The sequence below is a fragment of the Ovis aries genome, chromosome 9 (genome assembly GCF_016772045.2).
Source record: "Ovis aries strain OAR_USU_Benz2616 breed Rambouillet chromosome 9, ARS-UI_Ramb_v3.0, whole genome shotgun sequence".
Taxonomy (NCBI): Eukaryota; Metazoa; Chordata; class Mammalia; order Artiodactyla; family Bovidae; genus Ovis; species Ovis aries.
Window position 1 is genome coordinate 13,733,990 of NC_056062.1, and position 27,431 is coordinate 13,761,420.

The following is a 27,431-nucleotide window of genomic DNA, read 5'->3' on the forward strand; positions in this document are numbered from 1 at the left end:
GCTACCCAGTGCCCAGGTGCGAGCGAGTCTGTTTCTCCTGGCTCCCGTCCCTTTAATGTCCCCCTGCCCTTGATTAGGGTCCAGAAAACATGTCCCCACCCTCCTTGTCCCTGCCTGGTGCAGAGGGAGGCGCTCCTGTGCCCATAGCCTCCTCTGGAGCCCACTCTGCCTTCTGCTCTGGGTCCAGGCCTCACCCGGCCACCAGCAGGTGGCCAGGGCTGCGGGCACACCCACACACCCCCTGCTAGTTCGGCTCCTTCCCGCTTCCTGCTCTGGACACTCCAGGCCTCAGGCCATGTGAGGGGAGATGTGGGGCCTCTGGAACACCCCCTCAGCATGACAGCTGCTCAGATTTGGTCTTGGGGCTCTCTCCAGGGGCCCTGAGGGGCAGGAGCCCTCAGGGCAGACAGGACAGAAGGGCCCCAGAGGAGGTGGCACCACCCAGGAGTACCGGCCAGGGCCCAGCGGCCAGCATCCGAGGGAAGCTTTAATGGTGGGGTCACCAGATGAACATGGGCTTGCCGTCATCGTGGGCTAGCTGGCTGAGGCAGGAGAGCAGCAGCAGCGCATCAGTGAGCATGCTGGGGTGCACGGTCTCCACCAGCACGCGCTGCAGGAAGTCCACTGTGTAGGAGCCGCCCTCGGACGCGGCCAGCTCCGGCCGCTCCCGCAGGATGCCGTAAGCATTCACCAACTGCTCCGTCAGCGCTGGGTGCACCCGCCCGTTGTAGCCCAAGCTCTGCAGCCTGTTCATGATGCTCACGTAGCGCTGTGTGAGCGTCTGGCACAGCTCCTCGTCCAGCTTGTGGTCACTGGGGTTCAGGGAGGCCTGAGGGGACAGCAATGGTCAGGGACCTTTGGCTCCACCCTGGCCCAAGAGCAGGCAAGCACATGGGGGCAAAGGAGGTTGCGGGGGTGTGGTTCCACCAGGATCACGGTCGGAGGGAGGGACCTGCAGGGAGGTGTCCTGGAGGCCCTGGCTGAGGCGCCTCTAGGGATCCAGGGTGGGGGAACCCTGTGGGCTGAGCCTGAGCTCAGAGCTTCCAGCAGCCCCAGCACCAGCTCCATCCACCACCTGGAATTGGACTGAGCTGGGGCCACAAGCAGCAGAGGACAGAGGGTGTGGCTGCTGGTGATGAGACACCAGGGGACCTCCCCAAACCCTCAGGATTGCCTGACCGGGAAGACACCACCCAGGGTCTTTCCCAGGCCTCCTCCTGGGTCCGGCCCTCCTACTTCTCAGGCTTTTCTCTAGGCCCCCTGTCCCAACACCCCATCCTTAGCATCCTATGTCCACACCCTGCGGGGGGCCCCTTCAAGCCCTCACAGTGTGCTGACAACCCCAGGCCCAGAGCTGAGGCCCTGAGTCCCAGCACTGCTGTCACTTGGGTGCTGGCTCCAGCGTCTGGGCCTGGGGTCGGTCTTCACCTACTTTGTCCCTGCCAGGCTGGGCCTGCACACCCCCTCTCTCCACTGCCTTCTGGTGCCCTCAGCTTGAAGTTCTGCTGAAGCAATCTCAAGGTGGTTAATTTTTGAACAAGGAGTGCCGTGTTTTCCTGTGCACTTGGTCCTGCAAATTCTGTATCTGTCGCTGGTACCGCTGCCCCCAGGCCCATGAAACAGTGGGTTGGCTGTGTGCAGAGTTAGTTGGGTGTTGCCCTACTCGAGCCCCTGTGTGGTTCCCGCTGCTCCAGCTCCAGGGCCAGGGCTGACCCTCAAGGCCCCCATCTGGCCCTGCTCACCCTCTGCCCGCGTTTCCCTAGACACCACCTGCTAGGGTCGCCCAGTCTGCTCAAGCATCACCTTCTGCAGTTAGTTCCCTGTCTGCCCCTCCCTGGGTGGTCGTGTGAGCGGAGCACCAGGCTCATGTTAGGGTTCAGCCAAAGTGACCTCTGACTTCTGGCAGGGGCAACCCTGAGCCACCTTGCAACACTGGGACAGGCCTGTCTTCCTGACCTGGGTTCCATCTGGCTCCATCTGCTGGAGGCCGGCAAGGTGGAGGCTGAAGGAACTATTGACTTTCTTAAACGCTGAAAAATTGCCTTAACAGACATTCTGCCTCCTCTTCTTGCCTCTTCTCTGGGGAGCTGCATTTAGGGCTGTGACTATTGCCCAGTATAAGCAGAAACATCAGGCAGGGCGAAGAGTGGTGGGGAAGGGGAGGACTTGCACAGCCCAGGCACTGAAAGGCCAAGCTTATTTCCATTTAAATGGGCAGTTTCAAACAACTAAAAACCTCTGTCCACAGTTTGATGTCTAATCTACATGGGCAACTAGACTTTACCTTACAATTTAATGTAATCTTTGCCAACTAGATATCAGACACAGCATTTTAGAGACATAAATATTGTGCTTCTCTGTGCCCATTTTTGAATAGCCACCACGCCTGCACCCAGGACACAGCAGAAGTGGTATCTGTGGTCCAAGACAGGTCAGTTCAGTTCAGTTCAGTCGCTCAGTCGAGTCCCATTCTTTGCGACCCCATGGACTGCAGCACACCAGGCTTCCCTGTCCATCACCATCTCCCGGAGCTTGCTCAAACTCATGTCCATTGAGTCAGGGATGCCATCCAACCATCTCATCCCCTGTTGTCCCCTTCTGCATTCAATCTTTCCCAGCATCAAGGTCTTTTCCAGTGAGTCGGTTCTTTGAGTCAGGTGGCCCAAGTATTGGAGTTTCAGCTTCAGCATCAGTCCTTCCAGTGAATATTCAGGACTGATTTCCTTTAGGATTGACTGGTTTGACCTCCTTGCTGTCCAAGGGACTCTCAAGAGTCTTCTCCAACACCATAGTTCAAAAGCGTCAATTCTTTGGCACTCAGCCTTCTTTATGGTCCAACTTTCACATCCATACATGACTACTGCAAAAACCATAGCTTTGATTATTCGCAAATTTGTCAGCAAAGTAATGTCTCTACTTTTTAATATGCTGTCTAGATTGGTCATAGCTTTTCTTCCAAGGAGCAAGTGTCTTTTAATTTCATGGCTCCAGGCACCATCTTCCATGACTTTGGAGCCCAAGAAAATAGTCTGTCACTGTTTCCATTGTTTCCCCATCTATTTGCCATGAAGTGATGCCATGATCTGTGTTTTTTGAGTGTGGAGTTTTAAGCCAGCTTTGAACAAGCTCTGGGAGTTGGTGATGGACAGGGAAGGCTGGCATGCTGCACTCCATGGGGGTCCCAAAGAGTTGGACACAACTGAGCGAGTGAACTGAAGGCAGCGTTTCCACTCTCCTGTTTCACTTTCATTAGGAAGCTCTTTAGTTCCTCTTTGCTTTCTGCCACAAGGGTGGTGTCATCTGCATATCTGAGGTTATTGATATTTCTCCCAACAATCTTGATTCCAGCTTGTGCTTCATCCAGCCCGGCATTTTGCATGATGTACTCTGCACATAAGTTAAATAAGCAGGGTGACAATATATAGCCTTGACATACTCCTTTCCCAATTTGGAACCAGTCCCTTGTTCCATGTCCAGTTCTAATTGTTGCTTCTTGACCTGCATACAGATTTCTCAGGAGGCAGGTAAGGTAGACTGGTATTCTCATCTCTTTAACAATTTTCCACAGTTTGTTGTGATCCACACTGTCAAAGGCTTTAGCCTAGTCAATGAAGCAGAAGTAGATGTTTTTCTAGAACTCTCTTGCTTTTCCTATGATCCGGTGGATGTTGGCAATTTGATCTCTGGTTCCTCTGCCTTTTCTAAATCCATCTTGAACATCTGGAAGTTCTTGGTTCATGAGCTGTTGAAGCTGGCTTGGAGAATTTTAGCACTACTTTGCTAGCGTGTGAGATGCGTGCAATTGTGTGGTAGTTTGAGCATTCTTTGGCATTGCCTTTCTTTGGGACTGGAATGAAAACTGACCTGTTCCGGTCCTGTGGCCACTGCTGAGTTTTCCAAATTTGCTGGCATATTGAGTGCAGCACTTCCACAGCATTGTCTTTGAGTATTTAAAATAGCTCAGCTGGAATTCTGTCACCTCCACAAGCTTTGTTCGTAATGATGCTTCCTAAAGCCCACTTGACTTTGCACCCCAGAATGTCTGGCTCCAGGTGAGTGATCACACCATTGTGGTTATGAGTCATGAAGATCTTTTTTGTACAGTTCTTCTGTGTATTCTTGCCACCTCTTCTTCTTAACATCTTCTGCTTCTGTTAGGTTCATACTGTTTCTGCTCTTTATTGAGCCCATCTTTGTATGAAATGTTCCTTTGGTATCTCTAATTTTCTTGAAGAGATCTCGTCTTTTCCATTCTATTTTCCTCTATTTCTTTGTATTGATCACCGAGGAAGGATTTCTCATCTTTCCTTGCTATTCTCTCAAACTCTGCATTCAGATGGGTATGTCTTTCCTTTTCTCCTTTGCCTTTTGCTTCTTTTCTCAGTTATTTGTAAGGCCTCCTCAGAACCATTTTGCCTTTTTGCATTTCTTTTTCTTGGGAATGGTCTTGGTCACTGCGTCCTGTACAGTGTTACAAACCTCCGTTCATAGTTGTTCAGGCACTCTATCTATCAGATCTAATCCCTTGAATCTATTTGTCACTGTTACTGTATAATCATAAGGGATTTGATTTAGGTCATACCTGAATGGCCTAGTGGTTTTCACTACTTTCTTCAATTTAAGTCTGAATTTTAGCTCCCAAGACAGGTCAAGGGTCGTCAAACCGGACGTTAGCAACTTGGGCCTTGCTGACACCAGCAACACAAGGATACCAACAGGGCAAAGATGGGAAATGTCCCCAGCTCAACCTGTAAACCAATGAAAACCTGAACACTTGAACTAGGTGTTTTTTAGAACGTGACAGACCTTGAAATTCTTATTGAAGAGCGAAGGGCCAAGAGGAGCTACTACAGTCTGGAAGAAGGATGCCCAGGCTCCCTCTGCTGCCGGATTAGGACATCGGCTTGTGGCAGGGCTGGAAGGGAGGACTGGAGCCCACACACGTGGACTGGAAGAGGGGACTGAGGCGGGGCTGGCAGCTTCAGTCTTAAGACTTGAAAAGCACAGATAAAGGAAAAGGCAGATAATTCTGGCCACGGTAAAATTAAAAACCTAAAAGGACACCTGAACAAACGGATAAGGCAAATGCAACCCGCGGAACCGATGAGCCCACTGTAACAGAACGTCATTTCTGCCCACTCAGACTCAGGCCGACAGCCCCTCCACGGAGGAGGAAGGCCAGAGGCAGAGGCTGCCACGCCCACCCTCGCGCCCCCTACTCCTGTGCCCGCATCGCCGCCCTCACCCGCAGGGCGTCAGTCGGGAAGGACGTGCCTTCGCTCATTCTGGGGGGCAGGGCTGCAAGGTGTCCAGCCCACGCCCTTCCACCCCCAGGCTGCTATTCGTCAGTGCCTAGTACACGGTGGCGGCAAGAAGTGCCAGACTCGTTTGGGAAGCACCGTCCTCCACGTCCCTCGGGGGTAGTGGGCTCAGTGGACAGCAGGCTGAAAATGCACTGAAATTAGCCCAGCCTTAATGGCCACCAGGCTGCCAACTGCTCAGAGGCTCCGAAACTGGCCTTCCCGGTGTCCATCTGTGACCCTTGAGGACTCAGACCCCGCGGGGAAGAAGGCTGAGGCCTCGGGCCTGCCAGCCTGGGGAAGGGCCCTTGGGAGCAGGGCTTGGAGATCCCGAGGCCACGGCAGTGAGGAGGCTGGGAGCACACATCTGACCCTGCGGGGGCCCTTGCTGCTCTGCTCTTTGGGAGGGCCTCCCATGCACGGGGCTGGGACACAGGCCCCTGCGGCTGGGCGCCCTGGACACCTGCTGGCCACTGGACTGAGCACTAGGCTTCCTGCATCCCTGGGTGCCCTCAGATTCTGCTGTGCTCTGCCTGGCTGACCCCCAGAAGCCCATCAAGAGCCAGCAAGCTCCCCGCCCTTGCAGTGGTGGGCAGGCCCTCCGGTGGCCAGTGGGGATGGGCAGGACACACCTGGATGATCTTCTCCGGAATGTTGGAGACTGTGAAGCCATAGAGTCTCACACGCTCGGGGAAGATGCTGGACAGGATCCTGCGGTCCAGCTGGAAGGCGATCTCCCCCACCAGCCTCTCCCAGGCCAGCTGCTTTGATTCTGGGGACAACAGGGGTGGACAGAGTGATCAGTGACTGTGGCCAGCAGCCCAGGGGGTGCCTGGGAGGTCTCCATGGGCAGCAGAGGGGACCCCAGCCTCGCGCTGACCTCGAGAGCTGTCGGGGAACTTGCTGCTCTTGCGATGGGCTAGCTTCCGCTCCAACTCCAGGATGCTTTTCCGAGACTGCTCTGGGCCGCGTGGACCACGGGTGTCGGTGACTGAAGCCGGGGAGGATGAGGTTCGCGGTGGGGAGCGGGGGTTACGTGGAGGGGAGTGGGGGGTGAGCGAAGGCCGGGATGGGGAGTGGTGTGTTCGGGCAGAGGGGTGTGGCGTGCTTGACGGGGTGTAGCTGGTGGTCACTGGGGGGGTGGGGGTAGGGGCAGAGGTGAGGATGGCCATGTTGGAGGCAGTCAAGACAGGGACAGAGGCAGGGACCACTTGTCCCTGGGGGCCGCCAGGCTGTGTCTGGGCATCTGAGGTGCCATAGGAGAAGGCTGTCACGGGGCCTGGAGTGCCCGGGACACCAACAGGGGTGGAGGTCTGGATGGGTGCACCCACAAATGTCATGCCGAGGGGCTCTGGCTCCTGGGTTGGCTGGGGGTGCTCAGTGGAGAGTGGGACTAGTGATGTGCGGGAGGGGCAGAAAGGAGAGGAGGCAGATTAGAGCCAGGCAGGACCAGGGACTGGCCTGGGAGGGCCCACCAGGGCCCACCCCCCATCCCCGCATCTGTTACCTTTGGAGGTGGCAGAAGGTCCCCTGTCAGCCGAGGGGTGGGGTCCCGAGGGATATCCTCGGAGCGGCTCTGCCAGCCGCACCCGTGGGGCCTCCGACAGCACCAGATTGTTCATGGGGTTGGCCAGAACGTTCTGAGAGACACCTAGAGGGGCGGCCGTGGAGGTGAGCAGGGGGCCACTCAGGGAGAGGAGCCCCGAGCCTGTCATAGGGGGCATTAGGGGGCCGTTCTGAGACACAGCTTGGGGGCCCGCCAGGGGGCTTCCTGGAGTCAGGGGGCCGGTGGAGGGCAGGCCCAGGGAGCTGACTGGTGTGCCCCCTGGGGGCACTGCCCCGGGGCCTGCCAGGGGGCTGCTGGGCATCAGGGAGCCGGTGGAGGGCAGGCCCAGGGAGCTGGTTGGTGTGCCCACTTGGGGCACTACCAGGGGGCTGGCCAGGTGGCTGGTGAGTGGGCTGCTCTGGGAGATGGGCCCTGGGCTGGGCAGCAGCGTGTTGAGAGGGCCTGCCAGGGGGCTCACGATGGGGCCTGCCACAGGGCTGGGCTGTGGGCTGTTTAGCACGTCGGCCAGGGGTGCCAGAGCCACAATCCCCACTTCTTCCAGGATGGGTTCGTTTGTTGCTGCCGGGGACGGGGGCAGGAAGACACCTGGGGGACACAGAGAAAGCACTGAGATGCCAGGCTCTCTCCCACTGTGGCAGGGCCTGGACCACGAGGCCCATCTGCCTCTGATGAGCTGACCAACTCTCTCTGAGCCTCCCCTCTAGGTGGATCCCACGTGAGGATCTGGCTCCTCGTTTCTGTCCTCTGAGGGTACCTGCCTCCTCCCAGGATCACCTCCCTAAACTCCTGCCCCCGCCGCCAGGACCTTCCACGCTACCTGCCCCTCAGACAGGCCACTGCCCTGAGCTGCTGACCCCTCACTGAAGAGGGGATGGTCTGAACACACAGGTGGCCAAGTTGACCCCTCTGTGCCCTGGTGGGGAGAGGTGGGCCCGGGCCTCCTGACCACTGTCCTCTTAAGGACAGCCGAAGCTCACGACATGAGGGACCATCAGGCGGCCAGAGCTTGAAGCGGCTGGAGCCCAGGGTGTGCCTGGCCCCTGCCTACCGGCAGGGGATACGGCTGCAGGAGGGCCTGCTGTGCCCACCCCCGCACGCGGCCTGGAGGCCTGTTTGCCCCTGGTTCCTGAGGAGACTGCCCTGGAATGGCCAAGTGACTGCTGTTGGAAGGAGAAGTCCCCTAGGGAGGGCGTGGGAAAGGCGTCTGTGAGTGTGCAGTTTGATGGAAGCTTCCACGTTATAAAAATAAAAGCAGAACATGCTTATGATAGGGAAAGAATGGAAATACAGGAAAGTCAAAAAGCGATGAACACCACCGGTTGACCTGTCACCCCCGCAGTGCGTCCTATTGCAAAGCTCTGTGTGCGTGGCCTTGAAGATGTCTCCAGGTGGTTATGCGGGTCAGGGGCTGGCAGACCCCTCTGTAAGGAGCTGCGAAGACCTTCTCCATGTGTCTGTATGGGTCAGGGGCTGGAAGAACCCTCCGTGAGGAGCTGTCTACAGACCTCCAGCCTTCCTGGCCACTCCTGCTGCAGCTTCTCAGCTCTGTCATCGCTGCTTGAAAGCAGCCATGGGCAACGTGGAAACAAATGGACGTGGCGGCAAAAATTCATGAATGCTAATATTTGAATTTCATGGACTTCTTCTATGTTGTGAAATAGTCCTCTCCTTTGATTTTTCTCTCAGACGTTTAAAAAAAGGTTAAGCCAGCTGTTCCTGGCTCCCAGGCCATGCACACGCGTGCAGTGACTCTATGTCCTTGTGTCCTTATGTGCCCGCCTCTGGGAGACACTCCCTCCAGCTGTGTCATTCTTGGAAAACAGTGCTTATTGTGGCCACGGTGGTTTCCATCTTGTGTACATGCTATTATCTATCGAGCCGATTTCAGTTGGGGGATTCTATTGATTCCAGTTTTCCCAGCAACAAAAATGCTACTATATAAATCTTTGTTATTTTTCTCCCCCTGAAAGCAGACATTTCGCAGTTTCTCAATGCACACTGCCGAGCCCCTCTGCTTTAAGACCCCTTAGACCATCTGATGTTCCCTTTGAAATCCCAGGTGTGGTACATTGGTGCTATACTACCAGGACGTCCAGCCAAACATTTTTAAGTTTTGTTATTTTTTCCAAACAAATAAATTAAAATTTCAGAATCAGTCTTTGATGATTTCTTGTTTTGACTTTTTTGGATTTTTGCTTTAGGATTGAGGAGACAGTAAAGCCTGTGGCCTGAAGGGAAGAGCCCATGGGGAGGAAGTGTGTGAGGGACTGGGCAGTGGTGGGGCAGAGGTGATAGGGCACGGATATCCGAGCTGAGTGTCCATCCTCCTCAGCCTGACTCCTCTTCCAGGAGCCTGCGGTCTGGATGACTCAGGCAGCATCTCCAGGACTTGGGAGAGAAGACAGTCTCTGCACAGTCAGTCCTCATGGTCTCTGAGACCATCTCACTGATGGCCCTACCACACCCTTGCCTCTGTCTTTGCGTTGGCTGGTCCCATTGCAATCCGCCTGCAATGCGGGAGACCTGGGTTTGATTCCTGGGTTGGGAAGATCCTCTGGAGAAGGAAATGTCTACCTAATCCAGTATTCTGGCCTGGAGAATTCCATGGACTGTATAGTCCATGGGGTCGCAAAGAGTTGGACATGACTGAGCAACTTTCACTCACTCATTTCTGCCTGGACTGCTCTTCCTGTGTGCTTGGTTGGCCCTGCACTGCTACTCATCCCTCATGTGAGACCTTCTCAGAGAGGTCTTCCATCCGGAATTGCCAGGTTCCTTCAGGCCACCTGCTCCTTCCCTTCTCCTCGATGACTTCCTTCTTGGCACTTATCTCGCTCTAAGACACTCTGCATTGACTTACTGGTTTGTCCTGGTTCCCTCAATTAGCATGGAAGCTCCATGAAGGCAGGGCTTTGTCTGCGTGCTGCTGTTTCCCTGTGCCTGGAACAGTGCTTGGGCCACAGGAAGTGTTCAATAAATATGAAGAATATGATTATATATGAGCACAGATGAAACCTGAGACTTAAAAAAGGGTCAGTCTAGAAAGTGAGAGGATGGAAAAATATAGTCCATGCAAATGGGAAGCTAAAGAGAGCTGGAGTAGCAATCCTCATATCAGAAAAAATAGACCTTAAAATAAAGAATATTACAAGAGATAAGGAAGGACACTACATAATGATCAAGGGATCAGTTCAAGAGGAAGACATAACAATTGTAAATAACTATGTACCCAGCATAGGAGCGCCTCAATACATAAGACACACACTAACAGACATAAAAAGAGAAATTGACAGTAACACAAGAATAGTAGGAGACTTTAACACCCCACTCACACCAATGGACAGATCATCAAAACAGAAAATTAATAAGGAAACACAAGTCTTGAACGATACATTAGATGAGATGGATCTCACTGATATCCTCAGGACATTGCATCCAAATGCAGAAGAACATACCTTCTTCTCAAGTGCACATGGAACATTCTCCAGGATAGACTACATCTTGGGTTACAAATCCAACCTCAGTAAATTTAAGAAAATTGAAATCATATTAAGCGCCTTCCCCAACCCCAAGGCTATGAGACTAGATATCAATCACAAGAAAAAAACTGTAAGAAACACAAATACATGGAGATTAAACAACACATTTCTAAATAACCAACAGGTTACTGAAGAAATCAAAAGGGAAATAAAAAATTTCTAGAAACAAATGACAATGAAAACACAACAATTCAAAACTTATGGGATTGAGTTACTGTCAATTTCTCCTTTTATGTCTGTTAGTGTTTGTCTTATGTATTGAGGTGCTCCTTATGTATTGAACTGCAGCAAAAGCAGTTCTAAGAGGGAAGTTTATAGCAATACAATCCTCCCTCAAGAAACAAGAAAAACATCGAATACACAACCTAACTTTACACCTAAAACAACTGGAAAAAGAAGAAGAACAACAAAAAGACCCCCAAGTTAGTAGAAGGACAGACATCATAAAGATCTGAGCAGAAATAAATGAAAAAGAAATGAAGGAAACAATAGTGAAGATAAAGCTAAAAGCTGGTTCTTTGAGAAGATAAACAAAATTGACAAATGTTTAGCCAGATTCATCAAGAAAAAAAGAAAGAACAAAATCAACAAAATTAAAAATGAAAAGGGAGAGGTTACAAAAGATAATTCAGAAATACAAAGGATTATAAGAGGCTATTATGAACAACTGTATGGCAATAAAATGGATCACATGGAAGAAATGGACAGATTCTTAGAAAAGTTCAATCTTTCAAGACTGAACCAGGAAGAAATAGAAATTATGAACAACCCAATTACAAGCACTGAAATGGAAGCTGTGATAAAAAATCTCCCCCAAAACAAAAGTCCAGGACCAGATGGCTTCACAGGAGAATTCTGTCAAACATTTAGAGAAGAGCTAATGCCTATCCTTCTAAAACTGTTTCCAAAAATTGCAGAGGAAGGAACACTTCCAAACTCATTCTACGATGCTACCATCACCCTGATACCAAAACCAGACAAAGACAACACAAAAAAAGAAAACCACAGGCCAATATCACTGATGAACATAGATGCAAAAATACTCAAGAAACTTTTAGCAAACAGAATTCAGCAACACATCGAAAAGCCCATACACCGTGATCAAGTTGGGTTTATTCCAGGAATGCAAGGATTCTTCAATATACACAAATCAATCAATGTGATAGATCATATTAACAAATTGAAAGATAAAATTCATATGATAATCTCAATAGATGCAAAAGAAGCCTTTGACAAAATTCAGCACCCATTTGTGATTAAAACTTCAAAAAATGGGCATAGAAAGAATTTACTTCAACATAGTAAAGGCCGTATATGATAAGCCTACAGCAAACATTATTCTCAACAGTGAAAAACTGAAAGCATTCCCCCTAAGATCAGGAACAAGACAAGAGTGTCCACTTTCACCACTATTATTCAACATAGCTTTGGAAGTCCTAGCTACAGCAATCAGAGAAGAAAAAGAAATTAAAGGAATCCAGATTGGAAAAGAAGAAGTAAAGCTCTTACTGTTTGCAGATGACATGATACTGTACAGAGAAAACACTAAAGATAGTACCAGAAAATTACTAGAGCTAATCAGTGAATTTTGCAAAGTTGCAGGATACAAAATCAATTCACAGAAATCACTTGCATTTCTATATACTAACAATGAAAAATCAGAAAGAGAAATTAAGGAATCAATCTCATTCATCATTGCAACAAAAAGAATTAAATTTCTAGGAATAAACTTACCTAAGGAGACAAAAGAACTGTACATAGAAAATTATAAGACACTGATGAAAGAAATCAGAGACAACATAAACAGATGGAGAGATATTCCATGTTCCTGGGTAGCAAAAATCAATATTGTGAAAATGACTATTCTGCAAATTCAATATGATCCCTATCAAATTACCAATGGCATTTTTCACAGAACTAGAACAAAAAATTTCTCAATTTATATGGAAACACAAAAGACGCAGAATAGCCAAAGCAGTCTTGAGAAAGAAGAATGGAGCTGGAGGAAGCAATCTTCCTGACTTCAGATTATACTACAAAGTTACAGTCATCAAGACAGTATGGTACTGGCACAAAAACAGAAATATAGACCAATGGAACAAGACAGAAAACCCAGAAATAAACCCATGTACTTATGGGTACCTTATTTTTGATAAAGGAAGCAAGACAGTCTCTTCAATAAATGGTGCTGGGAAAACTGGAGAGCTACCTGTAAAAGAATGAAATTAGAACACTTCCTAACACCATTCACAAAGACAAACTCAAAGTGGATTAAAGACCTAAATGTAAGACCAGAAACGACAAAACTCTAGAGGAAACAAAGGCAGAACACCCGATGACATAAATCAAAGCAAGATCCTCTATGACGCACCTCCTAGAGTAATGGAAACAAAAACAAAAGTAAATAATTGAGACTTGATTAAACTTAAAAGCTTTTGCACAGCAAAGGAAACTATAAGCAAGGTGAAAAAACAGCCCTCAGAATAGGAGAAAATAATAGCAAATGAAACAACTGATAAAGGATTAATTTCCAAAATACAGAAGCAGCTCATACAACTCAATGCCGGAAAAACAAACAACTCAATCAAAAAGTGGGAAGAAGACCTAAACAGACATTTCTCCAAAGAAGACATACAGATGGCTAACAAACACATGAAAACATGCTCCACATTGCTCATTATCAGAGAAATGCAAATCAAAACTACATTGAGATATGACCTCACACCACTCAGAATGGCCATCATCAAAAAGTCTACAAGCAATAAATGCTGGAGAGGGTGTGGAGAAAAGGGAAACGCTCTTGCACTGTTGGTGAGAATGTAAATTGATACAGCCAGTACGAAAGATGGTATGGAGATTATTTAAAAAACTAAGAATGAAGCCACTATATGACCCAGCAATCCCATTCCAAGGCATATACCCTGAGGAAACCAAAACTGAAAAAGACACATGTATCCCACTGTTCACTGCAGCACTATTACAATAGCTAGAACATGGAAGCAACCTAGACGTGCATCGACAGATGAATGGAGAAAGAATTTGTGGTACATATACACAATGGAATATTACTCAGCCATAAAGAGGAATGCATTTAAGTCCGTTCTGATGAGGTGGATGAACCTAGAACATATACAGAGTGAAGTGAGTCGCAAAGAGAAAGATAAACATCGTATTCTAACACATATATATGGAATCTAGAAGAATGGTGCTGAAGAATTTACTTACAGAGCAACAGTGGAGAAACAGACAAAGAGAATAGACCTATGGACATCAGAAGGGAAGAGAGTGAGATGTATGGAAAGAGTAACATGGAAACTTACATTATCACACATAAAATAGCCAATGGGAATTTGCTGTATGGCTCAGGAAACTCAAACAGGGGCTCTGTATCAACCTAGAGGGGTGGGATGGGGAGGGAGATGGGAGGGAGGTTCAAATGGGAGGGGATATATGTATACCTATGGCTCATTCAGGTTGAGGTTTGACAGAAAACAACAAAATTCTATAAAGCAATTATCCTTCAGTAAAAAAAAAAAAAATTAAAAAGAAAACAAAAGGCTCAGTCTAGGAATTGTCCACAGAATGACCCTATAAACTGTGACCCCTGTGACAGCCATGTGAGATCCCAAACTCAGTCAGTTAACAGGTAACTAGCTGAAGGAGTTGTGTGGTCCTTAGAATACAGAGTGCAAGATTCATCAGCAGGTCTACAAAAGTCAATTGTATTTCCATATACTGTCAATGAATAATCCAGAAGTAAAATTAAGACAATAGCATCAAAAAGAGTAAAATATTTGGGAATAAATTTAACAAAAGATATGCAAAACGTATGCTCTGAAAACTATAAACATTATTGACAGAAATGAAATAAACTCTAAATAAATGGAAAATATCCTGTGTTTATGGATTGGAAGACTTAATATTGTGAAGATAGCATATACTCCCCTAGTTGATTTACAGATTCAATGAACTCCCTATTAGAGCAATAAAAGAAACAATAAGTTGGATTTCGTCAAAATTAAAAGCTTTTGTGTTTTAAAGCACACTATCAAGAAACTGAAAAGACAAAATGGGAGAAAATATTTCCAAATCATATATTTGATAAGGGACTTATATCCAGATTATATAAAGAACTCTTACAAATCAATAATAAAAACCAAATAGTCCAATTTAAAAATGGACCAAAGATCTGAACAGGCATTTCTCAAGGACGATATAAAAATGGCCAATAAATATATGAAAAGTTGCTCAACCTCATTAGTTATCAGGGAAATGCAAATTAACATCAGAATGATATACCACTTCAAACCCACTAAGATGGCTATAGTCAAAAAGTCAGAGACTAAGTATTGGCAGGATGTGGAGGAGCAGAAATGCTCCTGCATTGCTGGTAGCTTATGTAAAATCATGCCGCTCCACTGGAAAACAACCTGGCAGTTTCTCAGAGTTAAACATAGAGCTATATAGGACACAGGAAGTTCACGCCCGGCTATATAGTCAAGAGAAATGGAAACATATATGCGCACAAAATCTTGTATGTGAAGGCTTACAGCATCATTATTAATGATATTAATAGCAAAAGGAGGAAATAAAAGTCCATGAACTGATGAATGGATAAATGAATTGGTACATCCCTTAACGGAATATTATTCATCCATAAAAACAACCTCCCCCATCTCCCACCTAGAAGTACTGATTCATGCTATAACATGGATAAACCTTGAAAACATTATGCTAAATGAAAGGAACCAGCCATAAACGCCACTTATATATGAATCCACTTATATGGAATGTTTAGAACAAACAAATCCGTAATAGCAGAGAGTAAATTAGTGGTTGCTTAGAGCTGAGGAGGATTGAGTGGTAGGAATGTGATTGCTAAAGGATTTATTTTGGGGATGATGAAAGAGTTCTAAAACTGATTATGGTGGTGTTTGTATATATCTGTGCATATATCAAAAAATATTAAATTGTACACTTTAAATGGGTGAATTGTATGGTATGTATGTGAATTATATCTTTTGTTTGTTTATTAGCCTTGCCTTGTGGCATGAGAATCTTAGTTCCCTGACCAGGGATTGAACCTGTGCCTCCGGCATTGCAAATGCAAAGTCTTAACCACTGGACCACCAAGGAAGTCCAGTGAATTATATCTTAATAAAATTGTTATTAAGAGATACCTGAAGTAACAGGAAAATTTGGCCTTGGAGTACAAAATGAAGCAGGGCAAACGCTAACAGAGTTTTGTCAAGATTATGCACTGGTCATAGCAAAACCCTCTTCCAACAACGCAAGGGAGGACTCTACACATGGACATCAGATGGTCAATTCTGAGATCAGATTGATTATATTCTTTGTAGCCAAAGATGGAGAAGCTCTACACAGTCAGCAAAAACAAGACCAGGAGCTGACTGTGGCTCAGATCACTAACTCCTTATTGCCAATTCAGACTCAAATTGAAGAAAGTAGGGAAAACCACTAGACCATTCAGATATGACCTAAATCAAATCCCTTACAGTGGAAGTGAGAAGCAGATTCAAGGGATTAGATCTGACAGACAGAGTGCCTGAAGAACTATGGACAGAGGTTCGTGACATTGTATAGGAGGCAGTGATCAAGACTATGCTCAAGAAAAAGAAATACAAAAAGGCAAAATAGCTGTCTGAGGAGGCCTTACAAATAGCTGAGAAAAGAAGAGAAGTGAAAGGCAAAGGAGAAAAGGAAAGATATACCCATCTGAATGCAGAGTTCCAAAGAATAGCAGGAAGAGATGACAAACCCTTCTCTAATGATCAATGCAAAGAAATAGAAAAAACAATAAAGTGGGAAAGACTAGAGATCTCTTCAAGAAAATTAGATATACCAAGGGAACATTTCATGCAAAGATGGGCACAATAAATAACAGAAATGGTATGGACCTGACAGAAGCAGAAGATATTAAGAAGAGGTGGCAAGAATACACAGAAGAACTGTACAAAAAAGATCTTCATGACCTAGATAATCACGATGGTGTGATCACTCACCTAGAGCCAGACATCCTGGAATGCGGAGTCAAGCAGGCCTTAGGAAGCATCACCACAAACAAAGTTAGTGGAGGTGATGGAATTTCAGTTCAGCTATTTCAAGTACTGAAAGATGATGCTCTGAAAGTGCTGCACTCAGTATGCCAGCAAATTTGGAAAACTCAGCAGTGGCTACAAGACTGGAAAAGGTCAGTTTTCATTCCAATCCCAAAGAAAGACAATGCCAAAGAATGTTCAAACTACTGCACAATTGCGCTTATCTCACACACTAGTAAATAATGCTCAAAATTCTCCAAGCGAGGCTTCAACAATACATGAACCAAACACTTCCAGATGTTCAAGCCGGACTTAGAAGAGGCCGAGGAACCAGAGATCAAATTGCCAACATCTGTCAGATCATAGAAAAAGCAAGGGAGTTCCAGAAAACTATTTCTGCTTCATTGACTATGCCAAAGCCTTTGACTGTGTGGATCACAACAAACTGGAACATTCTTAAAGAGATGGGAATACCAGACCACCTTACCTGCCTCTTGAGACATCTGTATGCAGGTCAGGAAGCGACAATTAAAACTGGACATAGAACAACGGACTGGTTCCAAATTGGGAAAAAAGTACGTCAGGGTTGTATATTGTCACCCTGCTTATTTAACTTATATGCAGAGTGAGTGAGTGAGTGAGTGAACATTGCTCAGTCGTGTCAGACTCTTTGTGATCCCATGGACTACGAAGTCCATGGAATTTTCCAGGCCAGAATACTGGAGTGGGTAGCCCTTCCCTTCTCCAGGGGATCTCCCCAACCCAGGGATCAAACCCAGGTTTCCCGAATTGCAGGTGGATTCTTTACCAGCTGAGCCACAAGGGAAGCCCTGTATGCAGAGTACATCCTTTGAAATGCCTGGCTGGATGAAGCACAAACTAGAATCAAGATTGCTGGGAGAAATATCAATAACCTCGGATATGCAAAAGACACCACCCTTATGGCAGAAAGTGGAGAAGAACTGAAGAGACTCTTGATGAAAGTGAAAGAGGAGAGTGAAAAAACTGGCTTAAAACTCAACATTCAAAAAATGAAGATCATGGAGAAGTCTCTTGAGAGTCCCTTGGACAGCAAGGAGATCCAACCAGTCCATCCTAAAGGAAATCAGTCCTGAATATTCATTGGAAGGACTAAAGCTGAAGCTGAAGCTCTAATACTTTGGCCACCTGATGGGAAGAACTGACTCCTTGGAAAAAACCCTGATGATGGGAAAGACTGAAGAAGGCAGGAGAAGGGGATGACAGAGGATGAGAACAGACATGAGTCTGAGCAAGCTCTGGGAATTGGTGATGGACAGGGAAGCCCAGTGTGCTGCAGTCCATGGGGTAGCAAAGAGTCAGACACGACTGAGCCACTGAACTGAACTGAAAATTGTTATTAACAAAAAGACTCATTGAAGGCATTTAGGGTTGCAGTGAAGACACTGTCAAGGTACAGGGGCCAATTAAGTGCATCCCTGGATGGCACTGCACGTTGTGTTGGTACAGCTCCTGGGGGAGTGTGTGTCCACTGCTTGGAGCTAAGACTGTTGTAGCCTCAGTCGTGGACACAGTGTCCACAGGTTTTTGACCCATAAAGGTCAGCAATGAGAATCTCAGGATTGGCCTGTTGAAATTTTGGCTGGGGGGTGGGGACACTTGAAAGCACAGAGTCCTCACCACTGGACCACAGGGGAATTCCCATCAACAGGAGTGTCCTGAGCCAACAGTGTCCTAGATCCCAGATTAAGCCTTGGTTTAAGGGATTTCAGTCCTATAGTTTTGTATTCTCAAGCAAAATGTGCAGGTGATTGATTGTTTTAAACTTATTATAATTTATGTTTCACTGATTAAGATTTGTGAGTTGAAATGTTCCTAGGTACTTTACTACATGTTTTTATTGTTGTTTAGTTAATTCGTATCTGATTCTTTTGCAGTTCCACAGACTATAGCCTGCCATGCTCCTCTATCCATGGGATTTCCCAGGCAAGAATACCGGAGTGTGTTGCCATTTCCTTCTTCAGGGGATTTGGCAGGTGGGTTCTTTACTGCGGAGCCACCAGGGAAGTCCCATGTTACTACATACCGTGTTAGAAACTTAGAGAGCTTAGATTCACTGCACTTATTTATTTTATACATAAGAATTGTTTAGGGTTCAGGAAGCTTTGTTACATCGAACAATTAAAGTTTGTTTGTTTTTAAAGCAAATGTCTTATATTTACCAATGAAGTTTACAGTGTTTTAACTGTTTCCTACTCAGGTCTCCTGCCCCTCATTGCGTCGGTCAGCACGTGGCCGCCATATGGTCCTGCCCTTGGACAGGCCCAAGCGTCTTCCCCGCCGCGGCCTCTGGCTCCCGGCGGCTGCGCCTCTGCAGCCATCGCTCCGGGGCCTACCCACCGCCCGCGGCCTCGGCGGCCGCGGAACCCTGCCTCCCACACGAGAATGCCGGCCCCACACCCGGGTAAGGGGGGCCCGGCCACTGAGACCCCAGTCCTCGTGGGGACGGAGACGTGGGACAGTCGAGGTGGCCGAGGTCCAGCAGGGTTCCCTGAGAGGGTTGGACGTCATGATGGGTCCTGACGGGGCGGGGCGCGAGCGTAGGGGCGGAGCCAGAGCAAGGGGCCCGCTCAAGGGGCGGGTTATGTGGGCGGAGCTAGCGTCCCGGGGCTGCCCTGGGGGCGGGGCCAGAGGGTCTTGCGGGGAAGGTGTTGCTTATGGCACGACCCTGAAAAGCCCAACCAAGCAGTGAGCAAAGGCTGCCAGAGCCAAGGTTTAGAGGGTCAGCGGGTGGGAGGACGAAAGAGAACAGTGTGCTGACAGATCCTGAGAGGCGGCGGGTTCTGAGGTGGGGGCAGAGGTCCCGAAAGGAAGGCAAGGGCTGAGGGTGGGCTGGGGTCCTGAGAGGAATCGTCGCGGGGGGGGGGGGGGGGCGGTGTTCTGCAGGGTGGGTCCCGAGAGGGGAAGTTCTGAGGGGGGAGGGTTCTGAGGGAGAAGGATTCTGAGCGGGGAGGTTCTGATGGTGGGTGGGTCCTGAGACGGGGGAGGGTTCTGAAGGGGGTGAGTTCTGAGGAGGGACGCGTCCTGAGGGGGCTGGTTCTGAAGGGAGACAAGGGTTCCAAGAGGAAGGCAGTTCCTGAGGGAAGGAAGGCTTCCCACTAGGGGTGGAGCTAGGCAGGCTTAGGTTAACTCCCTAGGGTGGCATGTAGGGGTGGGGTGGGGGGATGGGGCCTGAGGTAGGAAATTAGGCCTTGGGTGGGTCCTGGTGGGGGGACGACAAGAACACCTCCTGAGGTGAGGAAGGAGGCCCTGACCTGGTGACAAGGTAAAGACCTTGGGTTAAGGAAAGCTCCGGACTAGAGGGAGGGGGATGGAGATTGTGTGGAGCAGGGCTGGTAAAAGGCCTTTTGAAAAGGGGGAAAGACTGCTACCTGCCTGAGGAAACTTCCATCAGCCTGCAGACCCCAAGGGAAGACAAGGGGCAGCAGGAGTGGGGGCCTGGGTGAGGACAGGCTTAGGTGAGGAAAGAGTGGGAACTAGGGGAGGGTGCCCGGCAGAAAGAGCAACAGAAGCCCTCCTGCCCTGAGAGCCCTTCCTAGCCTGACCACCTGCCCTGTCCTGACCACCACTGTAAGGAGCAACCACTTTGGCAGGCAGTCACTGTTTTAGTGACTGGAGCCCTCAGTGTAGTCTTCATTTCCTCTTTGCTCCAAATGCCCTGAATTTCCATCTATCTTCAGTCTTCGAGACATCCTGGCACAGTCCCTGAGCCCTCAGGAGCATGAGGCCCTGAAGTCTTAATCCCATCCTGGCTCACCTCCCATCTGCCATGTTCACAAGGCCAAGGCCTAAATCTCTTGGCCTTTCTTCCCTGAGAAGTTAACTCAGCCCATAGCCAATAGTTTACTGATTTCCTGTCACTCAGGTTGCCCAGTCTGCCCACAAAGTTGTACCTTCTGCCTTGCTTGCAAGATCCCTGCCAGCCTCTAGATCTCTAGTACCCTGGTCTCTTTATTTTCGTCTATCTGACAGCCCAGCTGATGCCCACTTCCTTCTCTGATGTGCCCGAACTCTTGCTGAGAGGCCCTTAGCTCTGCCTGCCTGCTTTCCCGTGTCTGCCCTGCCCTACCCATCAAATACTGCTGGAGAAGGTTGGTGGCTGCTGCCTGTATAATCCATTATGCCAGCATCATTTGGGCCCATTACACACCTCCCAGGTTCTCCATTCAGTTCCTTCTGCCATTTTCACTTCATTTCAGACTTTGCTTATCTTTTTCTCTCCACCATTGCTCTCAGAGAATGAAAGCTTTACAGAGAAAATTAAAGCCATGGTTCTGGAGTTTCTTTAGCTTCCCACCTGGCATTCTCACGCCCCTTTCCTTCCTCCTTCCCTTCTCAGACAGGGGAAGAGATGTTCTTCCTTCAGTTAATGCAGCTCTGTTCTAGAAACTATCCCTTTTTTCTTTCGTATCTTCCCTTTACATAGAAATAAACTCAGGTCTCTGCCGTCAGGAAAAGCAGCTCTGGACTCCAGGCCCCTCTCCAACTAGTGCCCCTCCAAACCCTACTTCATGAACTAAGTCCCCTCAGCCACACAGACACATTCTGGACTCTCATCCCTCACATCTGAGCTGTTCATTTTCCTACTAAGTCACTTGAATCAGTCTCTCTCCACTGCTAGTTCACACCATCATGTTCTACATGGATGACTCAAGAGCTGCAGTCTAATTTATTTCCCTACCTTACTCTTATCTCCCTTGACTCCATTTCCCCACAGCAGTGGGAATGATCTTTCTGAAGCATAAATATGATTACTCCTTGTAGGAACCTGCCAGCGTCTGCTCATTGCCTTTGGGAGCAAGTCCAAGCTCCTCAGTATGTCATTCGCAGTCCTCAGCATCTGAGCCCTGCTGGCCTCTAACTGCATCAGCACCTCTCACTGACCCCAACCCCCTCAAGTACACTCACAAATGCAAACAGTACACACACACCTCACACTAGCACACATAGCATAAACACACTCAAATACCCGCACACCACACACTCATACATGTCCCACACTAAAACACACAATCACAAACATACTTACACATACTATTCTATTCTATCAAAGTATATGATTATCCACATACTATACACATAGCAACTCACAAGACACATACACCACACATACGCCACACATCAGACGGTAAAGCGTCTGTCTACAATGCAGGAGACCTGGGTTTGATCCCTGGGTCAGGAAGATCCCCTGGAGAAGGAAATGGCAATCCACTCCAGTACTATTGCTTGGAAAATCCCATGGACAGAGGAGCTTGGTAGGCTACAGTCCATGGGGTCACAAAGAGTCGGACACGACTGAGTGACTTCACTCACTCACTCACTCACTCACTCACTACACTCACACATTCACACACACACACACACACCTTTTTTCATACTGTACAACACACACACCCAAGGCACACATGTTACACATTAGTCACTTACCCACCTGTATCACACACTCCGCACGCACATCACATTATACACTCATGGGTCATATACACTAACACGACGTTCACGTGCTCACACCGCCCCCCCCCCCGACTCCATACCCACACCCACACACTAAACACCATGCACACCACAGGCTTTAACCACACAATCTATTTCTCACTCCTGCACACCTTTGGCCCAGGCCTTTGCACAGACAGTTCTTCCCTCTGAAATGTCCCTTTCCCCTTTCAGGGCTGGGTGTCTGGGCTTGTCACCAGAAACCTTTTCCTAACCCTCCAAGCTTGACCCTTCAGAGTGGGAGAGCAGAAGTGGTCCAAGAATTCTCTCAAGAACCAAACCTAAAAGGAGAAGGCTTGCTTGGTTAGCCTGGGAGTTGGGAATCACAGTCTAATTTCTTCAAGTGTTCAGTTCAGTCGCTTAGTCGTATCTGACTCTTTGTGACCCCCAGGGACTGCAGCATGCCAGGCTTCCTTGTCCATCACCAACTCCGGGAGCTTACTCAAACTCATGTCCATTGAGTCGGTGATGCCATCCAACCATCTCATCCTCTGTCGTCCCCTTCTCCTCCTGCCTTCAATCTTTCCCAGCATCAGGGTCTTTTCAAATGAGTCAGTTCTTCACATCAGGGGGCCAAAGTATTGGAGTTTCAGCTTTAGCATCAGTCCTTTCAATGAATATTTAGAACTGATTTCCTTTAGGATTGACTGGTTGGATCTTACAGTCCAAGGGACTCTCAAGAGTCTTCTCCAACATCACAGTTCAAAAGCATCAATTCTTCCATGCTCAGCTTTCTTTATGGTCCAACTCGCATCCGTATGTGAACGCGACTACTGAAAAAACCATAGCTTTGACTAGACAGACCTTTGATAGCAAAGTAATGTCTCTGCTTTTTATTATGCTATCTAGGTTGGTCATAACTTTTCTTCCAAGGAGCAAGCATCTTTTAATTTCATGGCTGCAGTCACCATCTGCAGTGATTTTGGAGCCCAAGAAAATAAAGTCTGTCTCTGTTTCCATTGTTTCCCCATCTATTTGCCATGAAGTGATGGGACCAGATGCCATGATCTTAGTTTTCTGAATGTTGAATTTTAAGCCAACTTTTTCATTTTCCTCTTTCTCTTCCATCAAGAGGCTCTTTAGTTCTTCTTTGCTTTCTGCCATAAGGGTGGTATCATCTGTATATCTGAGTTATTGATATTTCTCCAGAAAATCTTGATTCTAGTTTGTGCTTCATCCAGTCCAGTATTTCTCATGATGTACTCTGTTCAGTTCAATTTGGTTCAGTCACTCAGTCATGTTCGACCCTTTGCGACCCCATGAACCGCAGCACACCAGGCCTCCCTGTCCATCGCCAACTTTCGGAGTCCACCCAAACCCATGTCCATTGAGTTGGCAATGCCATCCAACCATCTCATCCTCTGTCATCCCCTTCTCCTCCTGTCCTCAATCTTTCCCAGCATCCGGGTCTTTTCCAATGAGTCAGTTCTTCGCATCAGGTGGCCAAAGTATTGGCGTTTCAGCTTCAACATCAGTCCTTCCAATGAACACCCAGTATATAAATTAAATAAGCAGGGTGACTACACAGCCTTGACGTATTTCTTTCCCAATTTGGAACCAATCTGTTGTTATATCCAGTTCTAACTGTTGCTTTTTGACCTGCATACAGATTTCTCAGGAGGCAGGTCCTATGGTCTGGTATTTCCTTCTCTTTAAGAATTTTCCATAGTTTGTTGTGATCCACACAGTCAAAGGCTTTGGCATAGTCAATAAAGCAGAAGTAGATGTTTTTTTGGAACTCTCTTGCTTTTTTGATAATCCAGTGCATGTTGGCAATTTGATCTCTGGTTCCTCTACCTTTTCTAAAACCAGCTTGAACATCTGGGAGTTCATGGTTCACATACTGTTGAAGCCTGGCTTGGAGAATTTTGAGCATTACTAGCATGTATTGCTACCGCTGCTAAGTCACTTCAGTCGTGTCCGACTCTATGACCCCATGGATGGCAGCCCACCAGGCTCCCCCATCCTTGGGATTCTCCAGGCAAGAACACTGGAGTGGGTTGCCAGTTTCTTCTCCAATGCATGAAAGTGAGAAGCGAAAGTGAAGTCGCTCAGTCGTGTCTGACTCCTAGTGACCCCATGACTGCAGCCTACCAGGCTCCTCCGTCCATGGGATTTTCCAGGCAAGAGTACTGGAGTGGGTTGCCATTGCCTTCTAGCATGTGAGATAAGTGCAATTGTGCGGTAGTTTGAGCCTTCTTTGGCATTGCCTTTCTTTGGAATTGTAATGAAAGGCAGGACTTTTCCAGTCCTGTGGCCACTACTGAGTTTTCCAAATTTGCTGGCATATTGACTGCAACACTTTCAGAGCATCATCTTTTAGGATCTGAGATAGCTCAACTGGAATTCCATCACCTCCACTAGCTTTGTTCATGGTGATGCTTTCTAAGGCCCACTTGACTTCACATTCCAGGATGTCTGGCTCTAGGTGAGTGATCACACCATCGTGATTATCTGGGTCATGAAGATCTTTTTTGTATGGTTCTTCTGTGTATTCTTACCACCTCTTCTTAATATCTTCTGCTTCTATTAGGTCCATACTGTTCCTGTCCTTTATTGTGCCCATCTTTGCATGAAATGTTCCCTTGGTAGCTCTAATTTTCTTGAAGAGATCTCTAGTCTTTCCCATTCTATTGAAGTGCAACGTTTCTTAAATATTGTATCTCCCCGAGCATATCATTTTTGTTGCTCTGTCTGTTGTCTCAAAATCATGGAAGTAGACCCTTTCAGAGGAGAGAGAACTTTGTGCTTGGGACCAGTAAGGGAGGACTGTGAAGCCCAGTTCCAGATCACAGCCAGGCTGGGAGGTGGGAAACCCAGTGGGCAGAAAGCAGGGGAAGGCAGCTTCCAACTGAAACTGGACTGTAGGGAAAGGAGCCCAGACCTGAGGGGAATAGCCTCAGGTCAAAAGGTCAAGTTCTTAATCAGAAGCATGCCTAGTTTAGAGTGAGCTGAGTTCCAGGGACTCCTTGGCCTGATTACCACTTCTGCTGCTGCTGCTGCTGCTAAGTCGCTTCAGTCGTGTCTGACTCTGTGCGACCCCATAGACAGCAGCCCACCAGCCTCCCCTGTCCTTGGGATTCTCCAGGCAAGAACACTGGAGTGGGTTGCCATTTCTTTCTCCAATGAATGAAAATGAAAAGTGAAAGTGAAGTCGCTCAGTCGTGTCCTACTGTTTGAGACCCCATGGACTGCAGCCTACCAGCCTCCTCTGTCCATGGGATTTTCCAGGCAAGAGTACTGGAGTGGGTTGCCTTTGCCTTCTCCAGATTACCACTTCTAGTGGAGAGAAAAGCCCAGGTGGGCAGGCTGGCTGGAGGGCAGGGCCTGAACCAGACTAGGAGCTGAGATGGGGGAGGATGACCCAGCTGAAGGTGTTCTTGGAACTCAGAAAGAGGAGGGTTATCAGTCCCAAGTGCCATGCAGTGACTTCCCTGGCAGTCCAGTGGTTAAGACTTTGCCTTCCAGTGCAGGGGACATGAGTTCAATTTTGATCCTTGGTCAGGGAGCTGAGATCCCACATACCTTGCACTGCCAAAAAAAACAAGTGGCACGCAGAGTTTGAGAAGAATGCGGCACCTAAGAAGCCACCTTTCTAGAACAGCGGAGTGTCAAGGTCCGCTGCAGAGCTATAGAGCCTTAAGTGGTAGAGACTGAAAGACCAGAGTTCTCTTTCAGTGAAGGGGGCTGGCCTCACACCTGTTGATGAGCGGAGTGGAGGTGGGGGCAGCAGGATGGCAAGGAGCAGGGCCTTTGATGGAGTGGGGGTCTCCACAGGGGTGCATGGGTACCAAGTGTGGGTGCAGAAGTGCACCTGGGAAGGAGACACACAGCCTTCTCCAGGACAGGAAGGACGTTGTAGACAAGGAGAGGATGTGGATATAACAAATGCGAAGGCGTTTCGTCAGCTCCTCACCACCATGCTCTGACAGTCTATTGCCACGCCCTGGGAAGTTCTCTCTGATTGCTTCAATACCAGCCATTCTGTGTCCACAGCTTTCTGTTCTTCTGGTGCATCCCTTTTTGCCATCCCCACAGTCAACTGTGAAGCCTCTCTGGCTTCCTGGCCTCTGAACACCCTTCTGGCCCAGTCCTTAAGCTCCAGGCCTAGCCCTGAAGGTCATCACTTTAACTGCTTTTCTGCAAACACCTCTAACTTCTTTGCCAGTTTTTCTGTCTCACCCCACACTCAACATCCTCTCCAGCCCCAGGGGTGTCACGCATTAGTGATTTCCAACCTCAAGCCTCAGTTCTGGTTTCTCTGCTTGGCTTTTGGACTCAGGTGGCTAGTTGCCTTCTGGTCACATCTGAGTGGAGAGGAATGGGGAAGAGGCCTGGGGTGCTGAGGGAGGGACGGAGGGGAGGGTGGAGGGGCGGGGTGGAGAAGCTGAGGGTGGGTGCTGTGTCGGGTCCAGTGGGGCAGCATGTTTGGGTTTCAGGGCTGGAAAATTCAGTCTGTGGAGCTGCTTGCAAGTTCACTTGAGGAGAGGGTTCGGGCAAGGGTACCTGCTGTCAGGCAAACGGGGCTGGCACCTAGTTTTGTCCTTTTATCTTGACTGTCCTGTGTCCTCACCCCCCACACCAGGGGGCCTGCTGATCCCATGTTTGTTGCTGTCTACGCCCTTCTCCCCAGACCTGAACACACAGACTCCCTCCCTCGTGGTTGCAGTCTCACCCTTCCCTCCCTGCTTTTCTTGAACTCAGCCTCTTGCAGTTACCCTGGTGTGGAGAAGCACTGGCCGCCGCCTCACTGAGCCCACTGCTGAACCCGCTGATGCCCAGGCCGCCCGCCTGTGTCTTGATCGCTGACTTGAGCTCGTAATTCTCCCGAATGAGCCGCACCAGCTTCTTCAGTTCCTCATTTTCCCGCACCAGCTTCTCGATCTGATGCCGAAGCCCCTCATAATTGGTGAGTAGAGACATGCCCCAGGGCAGCGGGAAGGGTGCGGCCCTCAGGAGGATGCTGCACCTGGAGGCTGCCCAGGGCCTCGGGCCTCGCCCGGGCTGGAGGAGGGCACCAGAGTTTGCAAGTCGCAAGGCTGGCCCAGTGGGCCTGGGTATTGTGAGGTCAGAGGCTGCACCTCCTCAGTGCTCTCTTTGCTCTAACAGGCTCAGCTCTCCATGCCTCCAGGCAGCCTCGAATGTTCCACCCCTTCCCTGTCCAGCTGGCTTTCCTCTCAAGGTGCCTCCTCTGTGGAGTTTCCCAATCCCGCCCTCTAGGCTGTCCCCACGGACGTGTCCTTTGTCACAGCACTTGCCTGGGCCTATGCAGTTAGCTCTTTAGCCTGTTTCACTTCACATCGAGGGCAAGGACTGTGTGACTCGCCAGCATCCTGCAAAGGGCCAGGTGTCGTGAAGGTGGATGACCAGTGAACATTTGTTGAATGAAAACTTGTCACCTTCCTTCCTGGAGAGGGTGCCCTTTCCTGGGGAT

At 48.6% G+C, this 27,431-nt stretch overlaps 2 protein-coding genes across 2 annotated transcripts in view; one reads left to right on the plus strand and one right to left on the minus strand.

Moving 5' to 3' along the window:
* Positions 1-499: 499 nt before the first annotated feature.
* Positions 500-26,920, minus strand: SPATC1 (spermatogenesis and centriole associated 1). Its single transcript, XM_027973450.2, has 5 exons — positions 26,710-26,920; positions 6,808-7,452; positions 6,181-6,693; positions 5,933-6,072; positions 500-829 (listed from the first exon to the last, which is right to left on the minus strand). The coding sequence occupies exons 1-5, from the start codon at positions 26,918-26,920 to the stop codon at positions 500-502; spliced, it is 1,839 nt and encodes a 612-aa protein (XP_027829251.1).
* Positions 26,389-27,431, plus strand: part of PARP10 (poly(ADP-ribose) polymerase family member 10) — a 33,350-nt gene continuing 32,307 nt past the window's right edge. Inside the window, exon 1 of the mRNA XM_042253937.1 lies at positions 26,389-26,906. Coding sequence (XP_042109871.1) covers positions 26,885-26,906 — 22 coding nt within the window. The 5' untranslated portion in view covers positions 26,389-26,884. The remainder of the gene's footprint in view (positions 26,907-27,431) is intronic.

What these genes read in the sequence shown, in the direction of transcription:
- SPATC1 (XM_027973450.2), bottom strand. Translation starts at nt 26,920, where the DNA reads ATGTCTCTACTCACCAATTATGAGGGGCTTCGGCATCAGATCGAGAAG. An exon ending in TTCTCCACACCAGGGTAACT is followed by an intron (nt 7,453 to 26,709) that starts GCAAGAGGCTGA and finishes TGTGTCCCCCAG; the next exon opens with GTGTCTTCCTGCCCCCGTCC. An exon ending in TTCCGGAGAAGATCATCCAG is followed by an intron (nt 830 to 5,932) that starts GTGTGTCCTGCC and finishes CTGTCCCCTCAG; the next exon opens with GCCTCCCTGAACCCCAGTGA.